Source organism: Rhinolophus hipposideros, assembly GCF_964194185.1.
Source record: "Rhinolophus hipposideros genome assembly, chromosome: 9".
NCBI classification, from domain to species: domain Eukaryota; kingdom Metazoa; phylum Chordata; class Mammalia; order Chiroptera; family Rhinolophidae; genus Rhinolophus; species Rhinolophus hipposideros.
The window spans coordinates 40,104,830-40,124,861 of record NC_138055.1 but is presented as its reverse complement, the minus strand read 5'-3'; the positions used below and the strand labels follow the sequence as shown (position 1 = coordinate 40,124,861).

Genomic DNA, 20,032 nt, shown 5'->3' with positions numbered 1-20,032 from the left:
TCATGTTACTTATAGTGATACTTGTACTGAGTGGCAATGAATGGTATTCCCCTTCCCTTTGGTTATACTGTGGCCCATAAGTGGAATCTGGCCTGCCACCTGTTTTTATAAACATTTTATTGGAATACAGCCATGCCCTTCTTTTACGCAGTATCGATGGCTGTTTTCCTGCTACACAATTAGAATTGAATAGGAGGCCTTATGGCCAGAAAAACCTGATGTATTTATTCCCTGGCCCCTTGTAGAAAAAGTATGCCAACTCTGATTATAGCAGTGTGAGGCCCTGGGTCTTCTGATCTGACTCTATTACTGGCAAGTTATTTAAATCCTACAAGCTTTAGTTTCCTTATTAATGAATGGAACATACTGAGGATTGTTTTCAAATTAGATAATATATTTCAAGCCAGGATTGCCTTTGTCCCAGGCCCTACAATATTGTGGACAGTCCTATATAAAGCACTTAGCACAGTGCCTGGCACGTAGGAAACAGTCAGTGTATCACATAGCTTTTTTGCCCCTTATTGTCTTCTGCCACTTTGCAGCCATTGCTTGGGAGCTTCTGGGATCTTAGTGTTTTCCTTCCCCACTGCTGTGCCAGATGGCAGCTCTGTTTCCTACAAGGAGGCAGAAAACAAAACTGAGATTTCATGAATGGCGTGGTTGGTAAGGAAGTAGGTGACACTGTGTGATAAGGTGTGAAGAACACAGGAATGAGCCAGTCAAGTCAATACCCCAACGACAGGATAGCATGTGGAGCCTGGGCTCTGGAACATGAGATTCCTGGCTTTACATTTTTGCTCTGCTGTGTATGAGCTGAATGACCTAATTCAGCAAATCAGTTCACCTTTCTCTTCTTTAGTGTCTTTATAGGCTAAACACTAACAACAGTGACCCACAGGGATACAAGGGTGAACTGAGCTCATATAAAACGTGCTTGGCACATACGATGTGCTCAGTAGATTTTAGCAATCCGTGGTTGTTGTGTGGGGTGGCCTGCGGGGTCTCTGCTCCCACTCCCCACATAAAAACGCAGGACATGGTGAGGCCAAAGAGGAACACCCATGGAGCCATAGATAGGGGAGTCATACCACTACATTCTCGCTGGCAGCTGGGTTGGAGACACAGGAAGCAGGAGCCACACTGTTCGCAACCCTCAATGCACCGCTTGCAGGCTCAGCCACCGTCTTCTTGCTAGCCCCCATTTTCTGCTAGCGTAGCCACGGCAGTTATATTAGTGGCCAATGGCTCACTGGTTACAGCTGACGGCCAACTAGCCACAGCTGATGGCCATCCAATCACAGTTGATGGCCATTTACTACCTGAGCCAGCCCCTTTCTGTGTGAGGCCGAGAGCCTGGAAACTGCTCTCTGGGGCTCTGTCCCCACAGTGGTGCTGCTTTATGAAGGCAAGGGTGAGAAGACATCTGCCACTGGAGATGTGGGGGGTCCGCCTGGTGCACCCCCACCTGTGCATTTCAGAGCTTTGTTCATATGTCAGCTTTTCAGTGAGGCTTTCTCTGACCACCCATATTAAACCTCAACTTCCTCCCCACCCTGGACTCCCTCTTTCAAACTTTCCTGCTTGATTTTTCTTCATGGACTTGAGTCGCTATGGTGGCCAGTGTGCCATCAGCATGGTTGATTGTGCAATATGGGAGATTTTTAGAAAATCTTAATGCTTTTAAGGCCAAACATAGGGAGCTGTAGAAGTAGAGAAAGGTCTTTTGTTTCGTTTTGTTTTGTTTTCACTAGTGACTCTGTGTTCTGGCACGTGCAAGGCTTTGCATGGTGCTTGTGGCAACCAAATTCAATGATGGAACTGGGGCCAAGCCCTCCCTGACTCAAACCACCATCCCTCAGTGATGGGTAGGGTGGTGCTCCTCTTTGGCCAAACAGGAAGCCCTAAAACTTTGAGAGTTTTAAGACCAACCAACTCATGGAACTTGAAGTAGGCAGTTAGAGCTTTAACTTGATTTTTAGGGTCTCTAAGTCAGAAACCTCAAATGTTTCTCTCTCGTTTTTCTACCCTGATACCAAAACACAGACATTTAGAAATGAGAACAGAAGGAAAGTGTAGAGATGTTTCTTTTAAAGAAAAGTGTGTTTAGACATGAGAATACTCAGGTGTTTCTTTTTTAAAATCAACCTGCTTCACTAGACTGGAGTTCTTTGAAGGATGGCTTCTGTTTTATTCATAATTCTATTTTTAGTACCTGGCATATTGCCAGTACATAATAGAGAGAGAATGAATAAATAATTGAATAAGTAAGTGGGCTATATTAATTTGGGGCTTCTTATACCAATAGTGTCTGACTAATACAGGATATTTTTACGCAAGCTTACTTTATTCTTAAAATATTCTGGAATAATTTGTAGTTGTCATCTTTGGAATAAAGCAGGTCTTGACTAAAATGCTCACTACAATAATGGATACAACTAAATGTTTGTGTTTTTCTGAGGCCAGTTGGCAGGCAAGAAGCACCCCCATGGGTGTGCAGATAAAGTGAAGGACCGCATTCCGTCCACCAAGCCAAAGGATTTTAGAGACATGATATCAACGTGCCAAAGTTGCACTCTGATTACATGAGGGTTTTTTGGTGTCTGTTTGGGAAGCTGAGCCAGCGTCAGCAAAAGAATTGTGTCAATACAGCTTGTCTCTGATAAACTCCAAGCTGCATGGCCCAGGAGTTGGCCTGGGGGTAGATTTTCCTTCAGGGTAAGGACTTTGACTAGCCAGCACAGGGACATACTAGCTGGCACATCCCTAGGGACAGAGACCAATGGCCTTTAGTAACCAGTATCCTTCCCAGGATCTGATAAGGAGCTCTCGGGGAACTGTCTCCCACAAAGCTGTGATGGGACCTCCTGTAGCACAGAATCCAGATTTGGACGCAGGGTGCCAGTTGTGTGACACAGTGCCAGTAATGATGAAGCAAGGGTCAGAGGGCCCATTCAGGACCCAAGAGTGTCCGTGAGGGACTTCTCACAGTGCCTGGGCCGCTGAAATCCAGGGCAGTTTGAGCCTGTAGGATCAGCCTGTTATTCTCCACATGGATACCAAAGGAACAGCCAGTGCGCTAGTGTAGCTGCTAAAGAACTAACATGTGGATGTTGTGTAAGACAGTGAGTTTGTATTTATTGCTCTGTCAGCAGGCAAGCTTTATTTGAAAGTTAGTTACATGGGGTAGAATGCTCAGGGGGTCTCCACTGCACCCTCACAGTAATCCTGCTTCTCCCACCCTGTTTTCCAGCATGGGCTACTGCATCCTGTTTGTGCACGGACTGAGCAAGCTCTGCGCTTCTCTGCATCGATGTGGGGCCACCACCCTGACTGTGTCCACTGTGCTGCTGCTATTGCTTTTCTCGTGGAAAACCGTAAAACAGAATGAAATTTGGCTGTCGAGAGAGTCCCTGTTCAGGTATGATTAGACGCATGAAAGGGAATCTCTTGCCATTTGTTTTTTTCACTTACATATTGGTTTCCAAACACATGAGGTAACGTGGATCGGGCACTATTTATTAATCCAGGAAAAAAAAATAGTGAAATTTTAAATGGAAGATGTAATTTTATTTTCAGTTTTAACTTTGACTTTTAAAATGGTATTACATAAAGTCTTACGGGAGCTCGTGCTCAGTGAATTCATGAAAATAAGGCTCGTGGGAAGTTTTTGGGGTCTGAATTGAGATGGAAAATGATGAGCTGAGCTGTCAAATCAGCTATAAACATAGGTAGCCTAATTTCATTCTTCAGACAAGTGAATGGCAAAGATGAGCACACAGCAAGAAGGAAGAGAAACGCGATATATTTTCTTTGGAATATTCCAGGACATGAAGTTGTGATCTGTGCTCTCGTAGCTTTATTTTACACATTAATTGTGAATGAGGCAGTGGAAGACTTTTTCATCTCCTGGTTGGTTTTCCTGTGGGGTTGAAGCTGTTTCTGAATATAACAATGTCAACCTAGAGACCTAAACTTGTCATAAAGTATAAACATTCTTTGGGACTGCCGCTCAGCTTACTGTGCTTCTGGGGCTTAGTCTGTGTCACCTTAGTCTGGTGACCTTCACCTGGGCTCCCCTGGCACTACCGCACCTGGCATTCCATAGTGTTTTCCCATTTTCCAGTCCATGCCCTCTTTCAGCTTTTGTTCTTACTTAGGACACAATTGGCCGATTTAATCAATACTGCTTTTACTTGGTTCCCTGCTCAGCGGGTACCCAACATTTATTCTTCGGAGGCAAAAAGTAAACAGAATTAGGATCCCTTGAAAAAAAAAACAGGGAAACTATTGTAAGAATATAAGAAAGTGCACAAAATTGAAGGACAGGTGGAGAACCTGGCACGTAGCCGACAGGAAACAGGAATCTGGATAGTCTGTCCTGAGCGCTTGCTTGAGCACCCTCACAGGAACAAATGGATAAACTTACACCATTTGAGGGTGTTTTTTTTTTTTTCCCCTTCTATTTTTACATCAAAGTCCTGGGAAATAAAGTCCTCTGGCTGAGCTTGAACTTAGGTCACGTGCCTGTCCCTGGTCCCCACCAGGACACTGAGATGACTGATCTGGTCGAAGAAGCTCCTCTGACTTCCATAGTCAAGTGAGGGCAGGCAGAGCACCTTGGGGTTCCACTGAGACTTCACAAAGCGAGGCAAGAGGGCATTCCCCATAGGCAATCCAAGTGTTATAAGGGGGACAGAGACTGCACTGCCAAAACTGAGTGAATGAATCAATAAACAAATGAACGAACGAACAAATAAGGCAAATGTTCACTGCATTTTTCTACTATTTTCAAACAGTGTATTTGATTCTGCTACTTGGCCATTTACCTTTTTTTAATAGAAAAAAAATATTCTGGCATGCATATCTCATTAGTTGAATTATTATTACTATGTCATTGTCATCATCATTATTTCAATAGGTACTCTAGGGACCTGCTGCTACATAAGGTTTTCTGTGCGGATTTTTTTATGAATTTTTCTCTTTTCAATTTTTGGCTTCAGATTCTTTGCCGTCTCTGTCATATCCCTCCACCTTCAGTGCAGTTTTCACACAGCACTATGGACTCATTCCTTCCTACTACCCAGGACTGAGGTCATTCTATAAATACAGAGCATTGAAGTTCGGTAATATAACTTCCTTCTAGACTCTGCCGGGGTTTTTATTTTGTTGTGTTTTTTTTTTTTTTTTTTTTTTGCTTTTGCTTCCAATAGTCAATGCTTGAATGAGAAACTTTAAAATGGTTCTGCCCTGTGTTAAACCCTTTCCTTGAATAAAGGTACTAGCAGTGGTTGTATCATCTAATGATTTTTACTGCTTCATCAGAGCAACTTTGGGAATGGATTTTGGCAGGCAGCAGTTTATTTCCAGGATAACAAGTTAGTGTTCAAACCCTCCACAACGGATGCCAGCCATTTAAGAAAAGAAAAACAAAAAGCTCATTGACCTTACATCCAGAAGCTTCTGTTCTTTTAGATGGAACTATGTAGTAAGTCAACAGTTTATCACAAAAACATTGCCTTTAAACATGTGTGTTTAAAGGGACATTGTGCCCTGAGAGGCCTTTGGTGATCAAGTAGAATTTTGTAGAATGTGCCAATCAAAGCGATTGATAGTTTTTCTAGAAAACTTTGCCAATTATAATTTATGTCCTGAGGAAACTTTTAAGAATCTGAGACTTTAAGAATATTCTTTTACCTTCAAGACCGGATGTTTGGAGGTATTCATCTGTGCTGAGTAACGTTCAAATCAGTTGAGTAAACATTCACCAAGAATCTATGAGGCAAGATGGGGTTAGTGATTGAGTGTGGGGTCTGGGGTTAGACTTTTCGGCTCGACACCGAGTTCCCCCACGTCATAGCTGTGTGGTCTTGGACAAGCTACTTCACCAGCCCATGCCTGAGTTTCTTCATTTACAAATTTGGAATAATACTAGTCTTGAGCTCCTGGATGTAGTATAAGAAGAAAAGACAATGTCAGAGATACATAGGACAGTGTCTGGCATATGGTGAGCATGATGTAAGGTTTTCAAATTATTGCTGTGCACTGTGTTCTAGGATATGAAGGAGGGAGGACAAGAAGGAAGGAGGGGACCAGATAGAGACACTGATTGTCCTTGGAGGAGCTGGGAGTCTGCATGGCAGTCAGACACATGAGCACATGTTAATATAATGTAGCAAGTGGTAAACTGGGGTAGGTGCAGGACACGGTATAAATGCAGGCAGGTGACTAAGGCCGACCCAGGCCATCAGGGCTGTTCTCTTGTAGGCCTGAGCTGAGAATGGAACGAGGAGGAAACCTAAATTAGCTTTGATGGCCCAAACCAAGAGTTGGCCAAGTTGAGTCAGGAAAAGGTGCAAGTTCTACATACTCATAAGCTGAAGTCCTTGGCAGAGGCCCTGTTTCGGTTCTCCCCTGTTCCAAACAAGAATCCCTTTGATTATCCCCAGCACAGGTGGTCTCTCTGAGGCCTTTCTAATTATGTGGGATGGTTTTGCTTGTTCAATACCATGAACAGCCTTACAGAAGATCTTAAGATAGACCTTTGTGTTAGAGAAAATCCAAATGTTAGTCAAGTTCCATCCTTCCCAACTGAGCTGAGGACTTACAAAAAAGATTCCACGGTGTGACGTAGTTTTAGGAGATACAGATGGAGGGTACTCTCACAGCTTTATGCTTCTATTGGCAAAAATCTTACACTCCAAAGCACAAGAACCCAGAACTTATGTCTCATCAGAGCATTTATCCAAGCTGAAATACCTGTTAAGAGGAGGAATCAGGATTTGAACCTAAATTTGGTGTAAAAGCCAAAGGATATATAAACTTTGTTGTACTTATTTTTTACTTTACATTTTCTAACTTAAGCTAAACCAATGGGGAGAGAGAGAGAGAGAGAGAGAGAGAGAGAGAGAGAGATTTTCATAATCATAACTGCATGGTATGTTTTTTGGTTTTTTTTAATTCTTAAATAAAGAAACTACACTGATATCCTAACCCGAGAAGAGGCCAAGTACATAGCTCCAGATAGGCCTAGTAACAAATAATACTGTATTACCACAATCTGATAAAGTCTCCACACTCCATACCCCCAAACTTTCAAATACCTGGAAACAAAGAGACAGCATATTTTCTTTTGCATTCAGTTAAGGGTCTCTGTGAACCCCATCCATGAATTGTTTAAGTGATCCATGGACCACGGATTAAGAGTTTATGGCCTACATCATCTTTCCCCTTTGTAGAAAACACATGTCTCTTTCCTCCTCTCTGAATTGCTGAGCCGGAGACATCAGCAGACCTTCCAGGGGAGAGAATATAAACCAGGGAGTGCCAAATTCTTTTGTAAAGGGCCAGACAGTAGATATTTTAAGCTTTGTGGGCCATTCACTATGTACCTTCTACTGTTGTCTTGGGAAGGAGGCCAGAAACAGTTGGTAAACACATTGGTGCATCTGTGGCCCACAGGGCTGGAATCTGCTTCCAATGATATAAACGTTGTGGAAGTAAAATTCTAATGTTCCTAGTGTCCTGTGGTAGCTTTGAGGTTTAGCATCAGTTCTCAGTCAACTTCAGCAATGATTCTGACCATTTACTAGCCTTGGTTGCAATCTCTGCTCAACTATTTACTAGATCTGTAACCTTAGAGAGAGGTCTTCATCTCTGTAAGCTTCAATTTCCTTATCTATAATATGGGAGGTACATTAGTATTACCCATCTGATAGATTGTTGAAGGCATGAAATGAAATAATCCATGGAAACGGGTGCTTAGCCCAGTGCTGGATTCAGAATGAGCACATTCTAAGTGTGGCATTGTGGAACCTCGGGTTAAAGCCGGTCAAAACAGAACCACACATTCTTCTTACTTTTCTTTTCCTGTTAACCTCTGGCTGAACACTACACATTTTTTTTTTAATGTTTGTTTTCTAATCAGGAATTTGGGGGTGGTGCTCCTGACCTGTTGTCCACTAATGTCAACAAAACAAATTGATGTTCTACAAACTTGGAGATGTACCCTACAGAAGTGGCTTTTTTGTGTGTGATTTCTGTTACTTTGCAGCCTTCTGCAAATGTAGGGTGTGAAGGAAAAAATACAAAGTGCATGAATTAACTTCATCGTGAGTTGAAAGGGAGTTTTTTCATAATCATTGTAATTATTAATAGAGTTTGGGATCCAGCCATATAATTTATGACTACTCCATTTTCTTGTGGAATAAATATGTGTAGGGTTGCATGTTTCCATTAAAACACTTAGGAGTACTAAATCATAGCACCAAGAGAGCAAACTAAGGAGAATGGACTGGCCCTAGGGGAAGAGCAACCTGGCCAGTTGCAGCTACATGGAAACTTTTGCCTTTGGCTGGCTGTTTCTTTGCCTTTTTTTTTTTTTTTTTAAACAAACTGTTCATTGTAAAATGGGAGCCTAGAAAAACACAGCAGAAAAAAACAGAGAGAACATAAACAACAATGGGAGAAGCAGTGTGTTCTTAGGACTTAGGTTACTCCACCTACTTCTGCTTGCCTATTATGAATATCATTACTTCCTCTTGCCATCACAGGACAATGCCCTGATCTCAGCAAGGCCGTGTTTCCACAGGCCTAATTGTCTTTTCCTCAGTGAAATATAACTTAGAGCAGCTATGCTACCGTGTTTCCTCAAAAATAAGACCTAGCCGGACAATCAGCTCTAATGCGTCTTTTGGAGCAAAAATTAACATAAGACCTGGTATATTATATTTATTACATTATATTACATTATATTATATTTATTATATTTATTATTTTTATTATATTTATTATATTATTAAAGACCCAGTCTTATATTACAGTAAAATTAGACTGGGTCTTATATTAATTTTTACTCCAAAAAAAACATTAGAGCTGATTGGCCGGCTAGGTCTTATTTTCGGAGAAACACGGTAACCATACAGAGGGAAGGACCAAGTCCAATAAATATGCCAGTTATATCCATGCTGAAATCAAAGTTGTCTTTAAAAACCGACCTGCTGTCATTCACTATTTAGTTCTGGATAGAAAAAAAATCAGAAATTTCCCTGGATAGAGGTTAGATTGTTTTAAAGTCATTATTATCCCATTGACCCAGATACTGCCCCTGTGACTAAATTCACTTTGGGCAATGGCCATTTTAAATATTACATCAAAATCCTAGCTCTGTGTGTCAGCCGGTGGGCCTCATCACAGCGTGATTGAAGGAAACTGATGATTTCACTGAGCACCCAAATGTCAGCATTTGTAAATCTTTTGTCTTGGGTCAGTTTCCACTGAGAGGAGAGGATTCTTCCAGTCTCCTCCCTGGGGGTCTAATCCTGGCTCCCATTATTCAGAGAGCTTTACACAGGCAAAAAACTGGGGGCCTCTCTGTGTTTAGAGTACAGATTTTCACTTAATCTATCTTTGAGGTAACAGTTCTTTCCCCTGACTTCAAATGTATTTGTTCCTAATAGCAGGATCTGTCTGATTCGGCTTTTCTAGAAAGCAAACCCCCTGCCTTCTGCTAGGATAGGGAACGAATAGTTGAAAAAGTCACCTGGTTGTGCAGAGTAGGGAAGAAGGTCAGGGCTCTAGCTGCTCCTGCTAGAAATTTGTGGTCAATCTGTTTTCAGCCACATCCTACGAGAGAGAGAGAGAGAGAGAGAGAGAAAGAGAGAGAGAGAGAGAGAGAGAGAGAGAGAGAGAGGGGGGGGGCAGGGGGAGGGGGTGCGGGGGGGGGGAGGGAGGGAGGGAGGAAGGAAGGAAGGAAGGAAGGAAGGAAGGAAGGAAGGAAGGAAGGAAGGAAGGAAGGAAGGAAGGAAGGAAGGAAGGAAGGAAGGAAGGAAGGAAGGAAGGAAGGATCCTAGCTACCTGCCGTACCTTGGAAATCACCCAAGCAGCTGTATGTAAGTTTTGAATCTGCTGCTTCTGGATGCTCTGTTGCCCTTGGGTTGGTCTCTAGCTTCCTGCACTTCCTGTAAATTCTCTCCTCTGGAGAGTTCCTCAAGTGTCCAGCCAGTGGACTTTAAGTGCAATGTTTGCTGGTCCTAGGGGCTATTATTTCAATAAAAGTTTCATAAAAGTTACAATGCCCTAACAAATTCTCCCAACAGGTTTTAACACTGTGTATGAAGTTCCCCTATTAATCTTACCTTTCAATTAAAAAATAAACAAAAATATGTTAGATGGAAGAAATGGTGCATTGAAGTATAATTGTCCAGAATTATCATTCTTTCTCTTTCCTTTCTGTTATCAGCTGCCCTCCTGCATTCAATCCGTATAAGTTCCAGGAATTTTCTTTCTAAGTAACCCTTAAACCCATCTACTTTCATCATTCCCCCTGCCATTACATCCTGGCAGGTGAGCGGACAGGAACTCTAGAGCCAAACTCCTTGGTTCAGAATCCCAAATGTGCCACTTCTCAGCTGTATTATCTTGAGCAGGTTAAGCTTGTGAGGCAGATACAAATGACAAACTGATCCCCTCCTATCCTGACTCACTCTTTGTATCATCTTCAGAGCTTTGGTGTTACCCTGTAGGGGTTCCCCACGTATTTTGTTATAGCACCCCAGGCAGAATAATAAGTGACCATATTAGCAAGTTTTTTAACCTTTCTGAGCAAAACCTCATGTCCTATCTGCAACCATAGAATAATTATACCCACATTTATTTTTTAAAAACAATTAGCCCAGAATTAATCCATGGAAAATGTTAATTTCTAATAAAACATAGTAGGGAAGCCAGTCTACAATCATGCCTCCAGGAATGATTCATTTTTGTAGACTATCTCATTTTTTTTTTTTTAAGGCGGGCTGTAAGGGAATGAAGGAAACAAGGAAGGAAAAATTGAATTAACGTGAGCATGCAGGGTTGTCCTCCAAAGAATCCTCTGTCACCACATCCTCCCACCTCTGCTTCACGTGCAGTTAACATGTTTGTTTAATTGTATACAACCTTCATTGTTTTTCAAAGAATGTTTAGCAACTCATGTAACTTAAATTTTCAAAGACTCGCCTTAGATGGAGGCAATGGACATTTCAAATGCAGGGTCCTGGATGATCTGTTGATGATCTGTTGATGAATGAAACGTGAAAGACACCGATAACATTCAATACTCTTTGTGGCTCATTTTCTTCTTATTATTAATTTTTATTATTATTAATTTTAGGTCTGGAGTTCAAACTCTGCCCCATAATGCCAAGGTTCACTACAACTACGCCAATTTCCTGAAGGACCAAGGTCGGAACAGGGAAGCCATCTACCACTACAGAACGGCCCTCAAGTAAGCACCAGACATCATAAGGGTGTCACTGTCCTGCTGGTTGGGTTCCAGTATTAGGGGGTGAGGGGCATTGTTTCTCTTAATAATGAACCTCTCTTTGGAGGTGGTATTGATTTTGGACTCTGAGTCTTTTGGCTTAGTGTTCAAGTCTGTTATAAGTGTGGTAACCCTACTTTACTTATAACTCTTGGTGTTTTCCTGTAAAATTTCCCTTGCTACACTTCATGCAATGAAGTGATTCTCAGTTGAATACATATATGCCGGCAACTAGGAGTTGGTTGTTAAAAATATCCTCATAAGTTCTCAGAATATTTGCTCCAATGAATTGTTCCTACTCTAGCCTTTCCACTGTCTGAAAGGATTTATATGTAGACATTTTGGTATAGAAATGAAATGTCCTGATTGTTATATTAAATAGAAAGAAAATGAGAAGATACTGATTGCCATGTTGATAATATGTTAAAGAGGGGGTGTGTATCACACAAATATTTTTACATGTAAGCAGTCCTGACACTCTCCTTGCACTCATCCACTAGAAGAGAGTATACCACACGTGACTTTAGATATGACTTCAAGAGAAACTAAAAATTTAAATTCTGCATTACCAGTGGCAGTCTTTATTGCTCTTAGGTACTCATTTAAATTGTAACTCTGATGTTCGGATTTTTTTTACTAAAAGGTCCCAGGTAACAAACATATTTAACCTGGAACACATGGAGACATGATAATTAAACGCATCCTTGGAATCTCCACATGAGGGCAAAATAAAGCAAAGTGAATCTTCTCTTTTGCTGAATACTATGAGGCTCACAGGTTTCTGAAGAGCTTTTCATGTGCCCAAAGATTGGCCTACATTTGTTTGAATTTTCTGGTACTGTTCCACTTAAGGACATGCTTAAAAATATATAAACCAAACAAATCATATATTTTACTGAAACGCCAACTAGGATGGTTTCAAAGCTTAGTTTGAAATTGTCATTCTTAAAGCAACTGACCTGATTTGAAAAATTATCCTTTTGAACAGTGTACTACATGACTGTATTGTCATCAGTCAAAACCTTTTAGACTTTAGAACCTGTTACTTAATATTCAGGATGGCAAAAACGTTCAACTGTCATGTCAAGTTTGCTATCAAATACTTTTCCAAACATTATAAGAAATGCAAGTCCTGGAAGAATACTTGTAACAAAGGTTTTTTATTGAGGAGTTAAAGTATTTATTAAGAAATAAAAGATAGTTTTAAGATTTTAAACAATTATATTCTTTTTATTGGAAGACAGTTTACCCAAACATTTATAATGCTTATCTCTGGTTGGTGAGATTATGGTTGAATGGTTTTTTTCTTTATATTTTCTTTTGTGCTCCAAATGTTTCACAATGAACATGTATTACTTTTGCAATGAGGAAGTATCATTTTTTAAAGGGCATATTCCTTCAAGGATACACATAAAGTGTGATTTGGCTTTAACCATTAATGCTTCAACAATTTTAGGTGGCATTCTTGAAAGGAGGAAAAGAGCAGTAAGTTTGCATGAAACATTGGTTGAAAGGAAGTGTATCAGTATCTTCTTAAATTTGTTTTATTCTAACAGACTATTTTTTCTCCAGTTCAGAAAGAAAATTATGGCAGACCCTAAGGTACATCTTGGGGCAAAAGTATAAATTAAGAAAAATTCTCTGGCAGCTGATTTTACCGAGTTATATATAGTAGCTTGGTTGGGTACTTCTGCTTCTTTCCCTTGAAACAGTAAAAATAAATGTTTGGTTCAGCCACTGTGCTTCTGGAAGAAACATGTCCCTTGAGAAATGGGGAAAAACAATTAAAGCTATAAATATACTGCACAGCAATTAGTGAAATAGTTTACCCTCTCAGACCAGGCTCAAAATACTTCTGATTTAAAGTATCATCATTTTTGTGTGGATACTTCCGTGGTGAATTTTCAATAGATGTGGGTGTTGTTTTTATTTAAATAAATTGTCACCCTGTGTTAGAGAGAAAAGGAAAATACCAGGACTGTTCATCATTTTGATGATTATTTTTCCTAGGTGACTGGAAGATTGCCCTTGTTTTGATATTGCTATTTCTTTGTGGAAGTTGCTGAGACAGGGATTCCTCCCCCTCCCAATTGCTCCACCCTTATTTCAACTTTAGTGTATCTTATGTTTCCTCTATTTGCATAGAGAAGAGAGTGATTAGGGACATGCAGGGTTAAAAGGGATATTATCTTTGTCAACAAACACAAGTGTTTGCTTTGCTGTGAAAGGCAGCTCTCATGTTTACGCCTCTTGTGTTTATTCTGGGTTCTATAAAGCTTGAGATTCTATACACTGGAGAATCAGAAGACCACTGGTAGATCTGCCAGATGCCTCCAAAGCTTCCTGACCACACAGTTACCCTGAGGAAGGTTTCTACCATTCCACCTCACGTGGTGGGAGTAGAAAGTCTAGAGACTTTCCAATATCTCGTTCCTTCCTGCATAAGCTCTCCCACGAAATGCCTCATCCCATAAATCCAAAAGGAGACACAGTTGTCCTGCCTAGATAAAGTGCAGAAGACATTGAATGTGTACTTGATTGACCCATGATTTGTTGATTAGCATAAAAAGTCAGTTAAAAATGGAGAGTTATAAAACAAATTAGGCACATTCTTGAATGTTTTATTATACCTTAAAATGTCACAAGTAACATCCGTTCACCAATCTTCTAATACCAAACCAAATCCTTTCCTTTGAGTAAGAGACTTCAGATTAGAATCTGCAAAACCACATCCCATAATTCATTTGTATAATGATCAGTTTTGATACTTTAAAAAGAATAAACCTTTAAAGATTATTTGAGATTTTTCTCCTCCAGTTTTCTACAGACCTCACTCACATCTAATTCAACAGCAATTTTTGAGCAACTTCCCTTTTTAAAGTATTTCCAGAGTATTTGCTTGATTTTCATAGAAATAACAACGCTCTTTTTCGCATTTATATTTGATCAGCTTGAAAGATATTTCATTATATTAAACTGCAACTGGAGTAAATTTGTTAATAAACACAACAGACTCTTAGCAGTCAGTCATGCAACTCAACCCAGGGGAGCAAAGGGCCCACCCAGGCTTACAGAGCAAGTTTGTTAAGTTGTGGGTATCTACCAATATGTTTTACAGAGAATAGAGAACATCTGAAAATCTGACAATTAGAGTCTGTTTGTAATACAGTTTTCACAATAGATGATAAAGTCACGGAATCTATTTTTAATCTTATATTTAAATTCCCTGCAAGACTCAATTACTGGATGGCTTAATGGGCTGGTCATCAAGAACCTTGCACTTGGGAATGAGAATAGAGTTTGCCTTTGTCCAGGTGGGTCAGGAAGGTCTCTCCACTGTCATTCAGAAGCAAATTGTCCCATGTTCCCTGAACATTTGTTCACTTAGGTGCCCTCTTCCTTCCACCCTTCTATAATAATCCCTCCCCACACCCAGATTTGCTGATGTGTCCCAGGTTCTCGGATACCAGGTGCAGGATTCCATCCTGGTAAAAGGGCTGTGATCCTCAGTCACCCTGACGACTATTTTCTTTTCACAAGTGTGGTTTCAACATGAAATACACAGTAAATCATCTAAGATTTATCCCTTCCCGTAATCCTATTGTGCAGGAGATGGAATACTTTGCCCTGTGGGTACTCAAGGGTGTTTGGTTAGCCATGGGAGCCTTAGAGAGGCCTTTCCCACTCCTAGTATATCTGTTATTGATATTTTAAATGGAAAATATGAAGGGAGAGAAAACTATTCAAAAGGAATTGAAGTCCCTGACCAGGCTCTTTTCTATGGGCATAACTACAAGGGAAGGAATGTGCTTTTAATGCCCTGTGCAAAAGAAATCTCCACTTGCTATTTAATTGACTAACACATGGGAAAGAATAGAACTAAAAGCTTTCTGATTGGAATTTTTTAATGCACAAAATAGAGACTTGTTATGATTGTAGTATCCCTTGATATCATTCTTTATATTCCCTCCTATGTGGATATCTGGAATGCTGCAAGGAGATTCCATTAGACTACAATAAGTATATGTGGGAAAAAGGGAAGTAATAAAAATGGAAGAAATCCCATATTACTAGATTCTAAAGAAATCTAACCATGTCTAATTAACCCACTGTTCAATGATGTCCTGAGTATATCAGTAAGATTACTTTATTATAATTCCTTCGAAAAATGCTATCTATAAAACTGGTGGAGTTTGAACATTTTTGATTTTAAGTCAGGGTTTACTTAGAAAGTCCTTTACACAGCCAATTTTGAATGAGCATTTACAATAACTCTCATGAGTACAGGTGGCCTTGGATACCAGCTGCTATGTATTTCTGGAAAGAATTAAAATTCCAATACTATTCGTTAGCCGCTTTTACAAGTGGAGATGGGTCCTTCCACTGGTGTGGTATTTCGTTAATATAAGTCCAAATGTGCTTTCCAGTATTACAAGCAGACACTTGAAATTATTTTTGTTTCTCTTGTTTTCTTCATTAAATTTAAGAAACTAAACATTATTTCATTTAGAAAAAAGAATTTTAGTGACATTGTGGAAAGATTTATGGACTAAATTTCCAAATAAAAGTTTCATAATTTATATTTAAAAATATTTCACTTTCTGTCTTTTTTTCTGCTTTATACCATTGTTTCACTTCAAAAACTCGCTGTGGTTCCCCAGGAAACAGAATCGAAGGCAGAGATTTGCATGCAGGAAATTTATTAAAAAGTGCTCTCTGGAACACCAGGGAAGGAAGCCAGGGAAGTAAGGTGTACAGAGGGAGACACTGAGATGCAGAACATTTCCTAGGAGACTTCAGCTGATTCTATAGGGAGCTCTGGGTGGGCCCTCAGAGTTGTCCTGAATGGAAGCACAAGACGGAACCTTTATACCCTCCTAGCAGCTACTCACTGCCCCCCAGGGCAGAGAGGGTACCCTTGAGTGAGGCAATTCTCTGAGGCTGAGAGCAATGCCCAGAGAACTGGGCTCTGAGCTCTCCGCAGCTGGGGGACCAAGTGCCTTAGACTTAGCTGGGGGGTTTAAGCTGTACAGCATCTATATCAGCTTAATTTATAATTTCTTACATAAGTGAATATCATTTAGATTTTCTGTTGAAATGAAAATAGTGGGCATTCCTTACCTCTTTGGGGTGGAATATTACAAGATAATTCACACAAAAGGCTTAAAGCAGTGTCTAAATGTCTGGCAATGATAAACTCAGTAAATGTTAATGTATCCAAAATCGAACCCCTTCTCTCCATCTCCAGTACCCATCATCTCTCACCTAGATTATTGCAGTATGTTCCGGTCTCTGGTCTCCTCGTTTTCACCTCTCCCTGCTCCCCTTCAGTCTGTGCTCAACACAGCAGCCCAGAGATGCTCCACTCCTAGCAATCTGTGCTCAGAACACGCCGCTAGCTCCCATCTCGTTCATGGTGAAACTCAAAGCCCCTGTAGCAGTCTTTACTCCTTGTACAGCCTGCCCCCCTTACTTCCCAGCCTCCCCTCCTACTACTCTTCTTCTTCACTCAACTCTAGCCATGTAGACCTCAGACATACACCAGTCACGTCATATTTCTATTTCGGAGACTCTGCATTTGTCATTCTCTTTTCCCAGAATGCTTTTCTTCTCTAAATGGCTGCCTCCCTCCCTTCCCTCAGGACTCCTCACATAATGTCATCTTGTCCCTGAGGCCTACCTGATCACCCTACTTAAAAATCCAGCCACCCCCAACATACCCTATTCCCCTTCTTTGCTTCATTTTTCTCCACTGCATTGATCACCCTCTAATATACTTACCTCTGCTGTGGGCCCTTAGCAGAGGGCCTGGCACATTGTAGGTGCTCAATAAATGTTTGTTGACAGAAAGACTGAATTAATATAAGCATAAAATATACAACACAGGCCCCCTTAGATTCAGAGGACAACTCCATAAGGACAAGCAGTGTTTCTCACTGGGAGAGTGGTGACAGTTTAGGTGTAACAATTCTTCATTATGCAGGACTGTTTGAGGCATTGCAAGATGTTTAACATCCCTAGTTGCTGCCCATTATGTCCGGGGTGATGCCCAAGGTGCCTACTGGGAAAATGCACCCCCTTCCCTCCCCACTTATCCTGATCTCCTTTGTTGGTAGTTATTGATTAGGAAATGGACACACTTTTCCTGCTCACCACTGTGTTTTATCTAAGTTGATCCAACAACCAGAGTGTCCTTCATGCTATGAACTGTTGTTACCATAAGTTTTCCACAAGCTCATTGATCTGTCACACAGGACTTTGAAACTCCTTATAACCTTGGATGTGGCTTTTAACATTGCACGTGTCTGGAATTCCATTTGGTGTGGAGCATATCAAAAAAGCTTGGAGGAAATTGCTCTGGAGCCTGTGGGGATCATTTGCTTCAGACGATGAAGGATTGACAGGCTTTGGAGTGAGTGCTTGACAAAGAACATTCCTACATTCTTAAAATGGAGAGGGTCATGTGTCCTTCACATCTGAGAACTCACAGTGTGGGAGAAACAGACGAATACAGGAAGACTTGAACGCTCACTGGGTTAGCGATGAAGAAATAATGGACGTTGTTTTGACTGATAAGGGCCGTCAAAGGCCATGGACAGCAGTGAAGAAAATGATTTTTTGGAGGATAGCAATCCATATGAGAGAAGGAGAGCTGGCAGATTCAGCCTGTCATGGCTTCATTACGGCTATGGAGGGAGCTTAGTAAAACCACCCAGACATCCTGCAGCTGGCCCCCAAAACATTAAAGGTATGCAGTGTAACAGGTATGATGGTATGATCTCATTTGTTTACATCCAAGCCAACTTGTTCTCACAGAAGGTCAATATGTTAATAATCAAATTGTTATAGAGAAGGCAAACTAAAGCACAGACATACATTCAAAATCACATAGCTAGAAAGTCACCCATGACTTCTGGCTCCACCTAGTTATTTTTCCACTCCACCAAAGCAATTCCCATTCATCTGCCACAAAAACTAAAGTTACCCACGATCACCCAAACCTCTGGGAAAGAAGATCAGAGAAGTGTTTAATTCAGTACATTCCCCAAACCCTGGAGGTAAATTCTCAGGAATCAGGAAAATTTCAGCCATTTCTTGAGGGCATCAGAAAGCCCTGTATTACTTTAAATTGTCTTAGAAAATCAGTTGGGCGGAGTCCTGGATTACTGCTGGAGGTCATCCATTGTGAGAGGTCAAATTATTTAGTGGGCCCCTCATTGGAGAGTGTGTCACATTTCCCTAAATTGTATTTGAGTTATTTTCCCAAGGCTGTCTGTAATGGATGGGAAGGAGTACATTGCAAAAGGAATTGGCAAGACATTTGCTGGGTGTTAATGGCGATTTTAAATAATTAAAGAAGCAGACCAGTAATCAATGTCACCTGGGTGTAATTTAGTGATGTGATGATTCAAATTTTATAACACAAAGGAACGAGGCACTTAAGAATGCCAGAGACTAATTATGTTTGAAAATATGCTGTTGACTCCTGAAATGAAGTTTATGTTGGGTATTTTTTAGTCCAGTGAGATGCAGGTTTTATAGTTTGGTTTTTTCCCAGTCATGCTTTTCTTTTGGAGTGTTTTTTCCTCAACAGGAAATAGACAATAAACATGTGACCTTAACATTAACCTCAAATAAATTAATGTGTGGAATGAGAATCAGACAAATAAATCAGGGTAAATCAGGGTGTGTATATTCTGAAAGGAAATTACAAACTGGAACATGTGATGCAATGTTACTTAAAACAATGAAATGCCTTTCAAAGTACTGAAATGATGAAAAAATATCAGCATCCTTAAGTTTGGACAGATTGTACAAAATTTAAAGTAAATGACTGAAAGAAAATATAAAACCAAACTTTAGTCGTATATCTTATGTTTTTAGATCTTTAATTGTAGTAAAGCTTAAGAACCATGTATAAGAGAGCATGTATATACATCTTTTACACTTACTCAGTGTTGTTGATTCTAGATTGCTTACCATAATACTGTGCTTTCCAGAGATACCATAATTATTTTATATGACAGGAGACAAATTTTTTTCAGTGAATAAGAATCTCAGTAACCATGCTTCCTGAGTTTATTCCACTTCGGTCACTGAGGATCAGTTTCTATAAGATCATAATTGAATGGATTGGTTAAAGAAAAAAAGGAGAAATTACTCTAACTGGAAGCTCTAATTTGTATTTATTTTCCGAAGATGGAATGACTGGTGTTGTTTAGGAAAATAAATAAATTGACAGGAACCATCTGCCTTAAAAACACAAGTACTTCTGAAAAACTTGTTTGATTTTAAATGATCTATTATTAATTTCTCCCAGCCTCCCTTTCCTCAATTGTAAAATAGTACAATAATTCTACTTTTAAACTTAGGAAGGTTAAGTGAGATAATGTATGAAAAAGCTCTCTAAAATGTCAAGGTATCATGAATACATCCCAAGTCCTTTGGGATCCATTTTCTTTTGCTACTGTCTTCTGTTTTTTCAGTTAGGCTACTGTTTCTCCCAGTGACTACTCCCTGTTAATATGTTATTGATGTTGATTCTTCCCAGAGAAGATAACTGGGAATGGAGGGGGATAATAATGTTCTTAACTACCTACTTTATTAATTCTGCTTAAGGAAGTGCTGATAGATAAAATGTAAGAAACTTTACATGCTCAAATAGCTATGTTTATCAAGAATGTAAATTACTGAATACATCAGAAAAATTCTCTTCAGCTCAGAAAACTGTAT

General features: G+C 40.1%; 1 protein-coding gene across 1 annotated transcript in view; it reads left to right on the top strand.

Moving 5' to 3' along the window:
- TMTC1 (transmembrane O-mannosyltransferase targeting cadherins 1) overlaps window positions 1-20,032 on the top strand; it is a 234,329-nt gene that overhangs the window by 163,130 nt on the left and 51,167 nt on the right. Inside the window, exons 10-11 of the mRNA XM_081058527.1 lie at window positions 3,251-3,418; window positions 11,150-11,263. Of these exons, the coding sequence (XP_080914653.1) occupies window positions 3,251-3,418; window positions 11,150-11,263 (282 nt within the window). The remainder of the gene's footprint in view (window positions 1-3,250; window positions 3,419-11,149; window positions 11,264-20,032) is intronic.